Source organism: Thermobia domestica, chromosome 7 (assembly GCF_964235325.1).
Source record: "Thermobia domestica chromosome 7, izTheDome1.hap1.1, whole genome shotgun sequence".
Classification (NCBI taxonomy): Eukaryota; Metazoa; Arthropoda; class Insecta; order Zygentoma; family Lepismatidae; genus Thermobia; species Thermobia domestica.
The window spans coordinates 181131385-181140890 of record NC_137460.1 but is presented as its reverse complement, the minus strand read 5'-3'; the positions used below and the strand labels follow the sequence as shown (position 1 = coordinate 181140890).

The 9506-nt window shown below is 35.6% G+C and overlaps 1 protein-coding gene across 4 annotated transcripts in view; it reads left to right on the top strand.

Annotated features, from left to right (window-relative positions):
- The window catches only part of hep (hemipterous), a 239173-nt gene that overhangs the window by 50928 nt on the left and 178739 nt on the right, over positions 1 to 9506 (top strand). For all 4 annotated transcript variants that reach the window (XM_081765643.1, XM_081765642.1, XM_081765645.1 and 1 more), the window contains exon 3: positions 6483 to 6596. In XM_081765643.1, coding sequence (XP_081621769.1) covers positions 6483 to 6596 — 114 coding nt within the window. The remainder of the gene's footprint in view (positions 1 to 6482; positions 6597 to 9506) is intronic.

The window sequence follows — 9506 nt, the reverse complement described above, 5'->3', positions numbered from 1 at the left end:
TTTCCGTCTCAGTGCCGCATTCTAAGGCAGCTGAGTAAACGGAAACGCACAATATGCACCATGTTGGGTGTAATATATTTCCGCTCTGTGGAGAGATGTGCTCATTAGAGATTCCTATGCTTAGTGTATTGATTTAAAAACATTACTGTTTTGCTTCTCGTATCATGTTTTTGACCTTTTTTTGTGTAGTCGAAATAACAACTAAGCAACGTTACATCTTAATCTGCAGTGACATTGTATAAAAGCGAGAGTGCATTAGACTGAACACTGTGTATACTATGCGTTTACGGTTCCTCAACCGCTCGTGTAAACTGCTCAAAGGCGTGCTACCGCCTTCAGAGCAATATCCATTACGAAGTTAGGAAGGAAAGAGAAATGTCCAGTTAGTTCACTGGCGATCTTCGTTTGATAGGTTTGTACTTTGTTCATGCGGTTGAATAATAGCGATACTTTTCTTGTTATTTTGCTTAACGATTAGACAAAAAATGCCTAAAGATAAATCCACGTTGAGTGAAACTTGGCTGAAGAAAAAAGAATATAAAGAGTGGCTGATTGGGTCCGGACAAGTACAGTGCAAAATGTATGCTTTGCTCAAAAGTGTTCGATGTTTGCAACATGGGTGAGGCTGCCATTCGAAGTCATGCAGCGGGAAAGAAACATTTGGCTTTGACAAACAACCGAAACGGCACAATGCAGAATTTTTTTCAGTCGAAAACTACTGTAGGTAATGAACGGAAAGAAGTTAGTAAAGCCGATTTGCCATCCACCAGTGCATCACCAACCAACCATTCAGGTGACACGCAACGATTGTTTGCGAGCTGAAGTACTTTGGGCAATGAAAGTCGTGACATCGCATTACTCGTACAATTCTTGTCAAAACATTTCGAGTCTTTTTACCTCTATGTTCCCCGACAGTGATGTGGCCAAACAGTTTTCATGTGGTGAAACTAAGTGTTCATATTTACGTGCCTTTGGTTTGGCGCCATATTTCAAAAATCTCCTTCATGATTACGTGTCTGCACAGCCAAGTTAGGTTGTGCTTTTTGATGAAACTTTGAACTCAACGTCAGCTATGAAAGAGATGGATATCCACGTTCGCATTTGGGATATTAACAACAGGGTAAGTAGATGTTACTGAAAATTTTAGTGTTAGTTTTAAATACAAGAACCAATTGTTATTAAATACTCGCATCATTCTAAGTGTAATGATGTGTAGACTATTTTTAAAAGTAATTAAACTAGCTTTACTTAACCTAGAGTAAGCATACTTTAGGCTTACCTTTGCGAAATATTCGCCATTTTTGACACATTAAAAGGTAATACTTAAGATTATCTCCTCAACTTACACAGCTTTGGTTATAGTGGAAATCACCGTTATTTGGTTACGATGCAAAAGAAGTGGTATAGACACATTATGTCATATTATTAATTACGACTTAGTTATTTGTAATAATAATTAAGCAAATGAGCTAATTGCAGAGTTACTTTAGACTCATGACACTTATACTTAATGTTCTGAGCTCGAACAGAAACATATGGAGGTATAACTAAGGTCCTACCGAAGTTGGGGTTGATTGGTTTTGATTGAGATTGGAGGGGATTAGTTGCACGGATATCAGAACTTTGTTTTAGTCAAAGTTCCTGATTACTAGTCTCATGCCAAGATTTTAAAATAAAAGAAGCGAAATGAAGTATTCGATATGACGAAAATCACATTTCTCTGTTTTGAGTAAGATTGATATTGTGTTATCATGTCAGTGATTACGAACTCGATGTTATTTTTTAAAACAAAATACAGAGGTTGTTTCCAATCTATGGTGACGATTTCAAACTAAACTGACCTTAAAAGAAACCATGTCGCCACTATCCACTATTTGGTGGCCCTGCATCTTGGCAATTGCCCTACAGCGAAGTTTCCACTTTAAGAGGCTGGCACGCAGTGTTTACGTCGGAAAGGGCAGTTATGTACTGACCACATCTGTCAAACACAGTCAATGGTCCAAGGTGCCCACATGACTGGTAATTTCCTTCTCTTCCCGCTTGGTGGTGCTGCACAGGGTGTTTCATTTCATCACCATAGATCGGAAACAATCTTGGTATACAATAGAAATACACTATCTGAGCAAAGCACTGTTTTTAATATTTTTACTTAATAAAAACAGTGCTTTGGTCAGATAGTGTAATTTCTGTACAACAAATTCACTTAAATTTACTTTTTTCCCTTACAGGTGGTAACCCGGTATTATGGTTGAGCATTCATGGGACATTTTACTACTGAAGTGATGCTGGAAGATTTCCAGAACTGTCTTGAAAGACTGAACATAAACAAAGTTCTTCAGGTATCCATGGATGGGCCGAATGTCAATTGGAAGTTTCATCGTTTGTTGCAGGAACAGTTCCTACAGACTTCAGAAGTGCATTTGTTAAATGTGGGAAGCTGTGGGCTCCACATTGTACATAATTCTGTAAAAGAAGGAATGAACAAAACAGGGTGGCATTTGTTGGAACTTTTCAGTAGTTTGCAGGTTTTTTTTTTTTTTTTTTTAAGATTCCCCTGCTAGGGAGGATTACATGAAAATGACTAACTCACATGTGTTCCCACTGAAACACTGTGGGCACTATTAGGTGGAAAATTTACTAGTTGCCGAGAGAGTACTACAGATGCAGGAAGAGTTAAAACTATTTATTGATGAATGCAGTAAAACGTCAAATACCCCGAACTCAGTTTCTTTTAAAACCATCAAGTCCCACTTTCAGGATCCACTGACAACAGCAAAGCTCCATTTTTTCATATCAATCACAAAGGACATCGGCAATTTCTTGACAGTGTACCAGGTGGACAAGCCAATGATTCCCTTCCTCTGTGATGATCTTTGTAAGTTAGTGCGAAATATAAGAAGAAGATTTATTCTGAATAATAAAGTTGAAAGCATTGGTAATATTTCACAGTTACTGAAATTAGATATACAAGATTCTGCAAATTACACTCATCCAAAAAACATTGATGTTGGATTTGCAGCTCAGTATGAGCTTGATCAGTTACTGACTAGCAAGGCCATCAGTGAAAAACGTGTGCTAGAATTCAAGATTCAGTGCAGGTCTTTTCTTGTCTGCATTGCAAAAATGATATTGGAAAAGTCACCTATCAAATACCCACTAGCACGTGCCATACAATGTCTGAATCCCAAATTAATGGGAACAGATAAACCGAGGTGTCAGAAAATAATGACGAGCTTATTAAAGACATTGACAGACTTAAATAGAATTGAGGGTGGAATGCTTTTTGCGATGGTATGCTGAAGGAGTACAGAGATTTTCTTGATGCTGTTGTCCTTCCAAACAACGGTGTATATAAGGAATTCGATGATATTTCAGGCAAAGAAAGTGTTGATGCTTTCCTGTATAGAGAAGTTGGTTCGTCAGGAAAATACAGTAAGTTGTGGTTGCAAGTGATGAAGCCAGTTCTTCTCTTATCACATGGGCAAGCCACAAGTGAAAGAGGATTTTCTGTTAATAAGGAAATTGAAATCGAAAATCTTCAGCAGAAGTCATTCCAAGCGCGAAGAATAATATGTGACCACGTCAGTTATGTTGGTGGTGTAACAAAAATAGATATTTCGAAGGAACTCTTAGCTTCTGCATCAAGTGCTCGTAGTAAGTACCAGCTACTCATAGAAGAACAGAAGAAGGAGAAGGCAAAGAAAGAGTCATCACAAAAAAGAAAAGAAGTTGCTGATGCTGTTCAAGAGCTGAAGAACAAAAAGAAACGGTTACAAGATGACATAGATGAACTACAGAAATCTGCTGACAAATACGCCGAAAAAGCGGAACAGTGCGGCAGTTTGACTTTCATTGCAAAATCAAACAACATGAGAAGATCTGCAAAACAAATAGAAGAGGAAGTGAAAAGTGTGGTGAAGGAGCTAAGTGAAAAGGAGATGATGTTGAAACTCAGTTAATCTGTCATAGCGATGTCTTGGTCTAAAGATTAACAGTAAAGTAATGATATTCTGCTGAACTGCATATTATAACTTCAGAATAGGTATATTTTGTCAGAAATACCTTGGAATTTTTATAATATCCTTGGAAAATTTGCCTGGGTATCCTGGAAAACTCCTGGAAAATCCTGGATTTTTTTTTTTTTTTTTTTGCCAGTTGCGTGAGAACCCTGTATCAGGAACTCATAAACTGCTAAGATGGACCAAATTATTTTTCACGAGAAATGAATCTTTTCAGTTAAATTTGCATTCCTTTTTCTCCTTTGTATTATTATTATTATTATTATTATATTTTTTGTCATCTCTATCAAGATATGAAGTAACGACATTCAAGAACTGAAAAAAAAAAAATCATTACGCGGCGGCGGCTGGTACTTTGTTGCATGGTTGTGCAAGAGGAATTTTTTTCTATATTACTAAAGATATTTTTAGGTATTAAAGTAGTGTATCAGTAAAAAATAAACCTTTGCTCTTGAACACTAAACAGTATTAATGCATTTCTTTAAAAAATCAATAAAAAAACTGAAGGAAAGAGAGTGATTTACATTTCCAGTTGCAGTGAGCGTGAGCATATGGCAGCAAGCTCCTATCTCTTAACATGAGGAAGTGGATTTATTTCTGCGTCAGTGCTATCCTCCCGTATTGCTCCCTTCCAGTTGCACCTTTTTCTGTCACTGGTATATACTCAGTTTCTGTAATAGTTACGAATTCTTCCGCTTGGCAGCGCTTGACTCAATTGATAGAGTGGGTGAGATATAGACGCTTGGAAGAAAGAAGTTATTCACAAAACAGAAACTCGCAAAGAACAAATACGCGTCTGGTGGTAGCGGGGGCGGATCCAGGTTGAATGTTTGGGGAGGGCGATCGTTCGAAGTCAATAGGTTTTATTTTACATTTATAATACAAAGGTGATAATTCTTATTGTAGGTTTTATTTTTAAAATAAAAAAAAAATATCAAATTTTGGGGCGGGAGGCGATCGAGTCGCGAAGCAGAAAGTCTTACCACTGGTCTAATTCCTAGCTCTGTGTCTTTTGTGCACATGATCCCGTGTTCGATTTCCGGCGGAGAGCATAAAAAGTTAATCTCAAATCATTCACTTTCAATACTCATCTGTCTTCTTTAGCCTAAATTGCTGGAATGTTAAACTAAAATATATTTTCATTTTCGAAGGAAAAAATCTTACAAGGTTAGATTTCATGCTTCTTTATAGTAGAACAGCAGACAAAAATACGTGGTTACTGAAAGTGGACTCTTTGTCCCTTATATTCATACAAAGAAATGCTAACAAAATGCATATTGTCGGAGGAGTTTCTGTACCCTGAAGAAAAGAAGCAGAAAATATTTGCGGTAGCGATGCTTTCTATTCAGAAAAACTTGGCGAGCAGCCTCTCAGATTTCAATGAAGTCATAGAAAAATTTGAAGCTCGAAAACAACGAAGAAAGATCTTCCATTTTAAAATAAGGCATAGTTTAGTTAATTAAAAAATTTTGTTTATCTACGTGCATGAATATATGCAATTTTCTTGAATTTTTCGTCTTTTCGGGTGAACGATATCATTCATGGCTTTTCATGGCACATGCTATATATTCAATTTATCTCTTGTTCAATGACATGAGTGAAGGAGTTTTGTATATAAATAGTGTATAAACGTATATTGATAGTGGTTGTTTGAAAAAAAATAAAGGAAATAGCTCATATTAAACCAATATTAGAGAATACACTTTAATCAATAAATATACAAATAGAGCTTAAAAGGACTTTCCTCGTCATATTTCCTGAATATGTTTTGGATAAGACTCAAGAATGCTGGGGGAAGGGAACACTTGCGCATACCTACACATCTTTGATATGGCAACATTGCAACCGGTGTTTCTACAGACCACGAACCGCTACTGATATTACGTTCAAATAATCTTTTGGTAATTTGAATTCCTCTTTAACCATTGTTTTCTCGTCCTAGCGCATACTGAGAGTAGACTATAATTCGTTTTGAACTACTACACGGACCAGAAGAAGTCAGTACAATTATAGATATCAGTTTCACGCATTCTGTAACAAAATTAAATACGATACAGTCTGTAAGAAATTTTAATACAGCATTTTTTCCGGTATCAGTTCATGTGAAGCGAATAATTTGTACATGATTTGGCGAGTACTAAAAATAAAATTGTGAGGAATACTTTTTTTTTTGGTGCATAAAAAAGCATAGTAGACTGCGGTGGTAGCAGAGCGCAGAGTCTCAAGTTCCTCTACTCCGGTCGGAATTTAAGGTAGATAAGCATCATATTTGTTACTGTGGTAAAAGTACTTCCGTTCCTCCCAGCTTGTCATTCCGGTTTTATTATCGTTAAGTTGAAGTCTCTCAAACATAACCTCGTGACACGAAAAATACTATTTTATTTCATTTCGTCAGACCATTAAATACGTTTTTATTTTTCATCTTATATATTGCTAATTCAAAATACATATATATATTTGCAGAAGTATCAAACAGAAATCAAAGACTTAGAACATCTTGGAGAGTTAGGAAATGGTACCTGTGGACATGTCGTAAAGATGCTTCATAAACCAAGTCAGACACTTATAGCTGTAAAGGTAAGTCCTCACATAAGTAACAATTTCCTTTATGTACTACTGATAAAATAGAATACTATTGTTAGCGATGTGGGTCGGGTACATATCTATCTGCCAGTTTGCTTTTACCTACATTTAGTATTTCCTTTCCAGAACTAACAGTTGTCACTTCGAATTGAGAACATTGAGGACTCGCAGAAATGGATATATTGGATGCACGTAAGAGCATCATAGAACTGTCGCTTATAGTACGTTCTTTGTGTTTACCATACACTGATTTTTTTAAAAAAAATTAATTTGAAAGAAATCGATATTTGTTCATATTAAAAAAAAAAATGCAATTCAAAATAATACATAACTAAACAACAACCGAGACACACTGATAATACCACATTTTGAAAGACAATAGCTCTATCCCATTATGCTTCTACCAAGACTAGGCTTATTTACCTGAATCATGTCAGTCAATTTTTGCTTATCGAATATGCCTGCCCAAAATGATCAGGCGTCAATGTACATAAGTAATGTATTTGTGCCGTGTATATCTACTCTTTTGAAAATGTAAACCATAGCATTGTATAAACTAGACACTGGTATGTATAAATCCATAAAATGGGGAAGAAGAAATATTCTGCATAATAGTTTTTTTAAAGTCATCTATTTATCCATTTTTGTCCTCTTCAGTTACTGTGACGAACAATATAGATGTGCTAGTGTAAGTAATTTCACTTTCGTTCTTTTCAGCTGAAATATTCAGTATGTTTTCGTACTCGAATAGTTAATAAAACATTACATAAAATTAAGATTTTTCTAAATATACATAACTTCACATCATTGTTTAAAAGCTTTATTTATGTAGATTTCCAACTTGTTTCATTTGTTTTGATTAATAAAAATAAAAAGGTATTCTGAAGTGATTCTTACATAGAAAATAACATTCGGTGCCTTGTTGAAACAATTAATTTTACTTGATCTTGAAATATATGAATCAGTGATTGCAGAAAGGACCTAAGTCACATTTTTCTGAAATTTGGTTTATTAACTTTTACATTTCTGTAGAGGTGTTCGGAACTTTGTATATAGGAAGGTGTTACAACGGTGTAAACGTAACATTAACTATAGGTCGAGCGCAAGAAAAGTTTGCAGTCCTGGAGTTAAACAGTTTTTCTTTATTATCCTAAAGCTACACAGAATTGACTTAGGCCGTTCTGTAATCACTGGTTCATATTTATTTATTTATTTATTTATTTATTTATTTATTTATTTATTTATTAATGAGAGCTTTTGTAAAGTAAAACTTACTTATAAACCTTTTTTAGCATCGATTTGATAGTATATTGTATTAAGATTTATGATTTGTATGTTTTGTAGTTTAAAGTGATACGACTAACTTGCAGTGCTAATGTGTTTATCCCACTGAAATCATTTTGAGACCCGCTCCTTGTCCTATAACCACCAGTCGCTTTAAGCACGATAATAGATAAATACGTATTTATTAGTCAACAATTTTTAAAAATTGTAAATTATGATATGCAAGCCAACTAACCTTCCTATACTAGCATGTATCGAAAAATAATCTCAGGAACAAAGAATATAAACACAAAAAATGGATCTGTAAAATATCTCTATTTGGTAGATATTCACTAATCCCTAGTCTCAGACCGCATGCTTTTGCGATAGGTTGGGGAACCTCTTTCCCCAGCCTAGATACACGAGTAATGACACTTACATTTACAGGAGCCAAGGTAGGCTGGGGCAAAGAGCCTCTAGCTGACCGCAGTAACTTCAAATTAATTTTCATTGTAGACCGTAGGGCTGCCGGTGTTAGAGTACATGAAGGGAGCGGAAAATTAATAATGACAAGAGACACGAGTTTTTCTTAATGCGCGATAAAACGAAATGCGTCAGAATTAAGTAATTTTCAGTTTCTTGACGTTTTATGATATTCTCTGTGTGTTTTGATTGGTTTCCGCTGCGCGATAAAACGAGAAATTACACTTTTGCGCGAAACTGCTAACAATACGCGATATAACGCGAAAGTTTAAAATACGTCTTCATTACTTTAAAAACGCTAGTTTTCCGCTGACGGAACGGTAGAACGTGGCATGAACAGTGCATTTTGGATGATTCGAACACGGCTATAGGGAACATGTTGCGCGTTAGCTATCACCATCGCAGTTGGATGGGGAGTTCCGAAGTGATGATTGATTAAGGTTTGTTGTAAATACATTTATATATGCGTGGCTTCCAACAAGCAATGCCAATTGTGAGAGGTTTTCTTCAAATATGGTCTGGTGATAAGTGACAAACGTACAACAATGAAGGAATAAAATGTGGAAACGTAACATGCTTTTGTTTAATGCTTAAATGTAACTTGTACCTGTATGTTTTCAGAAGACAGCAAATTTTTCCTACTCATAGTAAGTTTAGTTACTGATTTACCTCCAGTTTGATTTATATATATATATATATATATAAAATCCATAAGTGAAATTGACAACGTCGAGTGAAATATTCAGTGTATTTTGTTTATGGGTAATTAATGGTTTATTTTTACAGTGATCTATGAATAAAAGAAACAATTGTAAAAATGTCAGTGAATCCTTGTCCACAAGAGCTATAAAATCCGAAACTTTATTTGGAAAATGCGACAAAACGCGAAATTCTCAAATTTTTAGTGTGAAAAGCTACTAGTAATGACACGGAATCTTTTTTAGAGTACAGGTAATTAAAGCGGTCTGGGCCTAGGTGGAAATGCTGCACTACAAACCACATAATTTTTCCCCCTCGTCTCATCCCTCTATATACATTCCACTCAAATTCTTTTCCCTCTGTTCTCTATTTTTGCGCTCTCTGCCACATTTCTCCACCGAAGGCTCGTGCACCCAGAGCCGTTTTTCAACAGAAAATAAACTAATACTACCTCTCCGC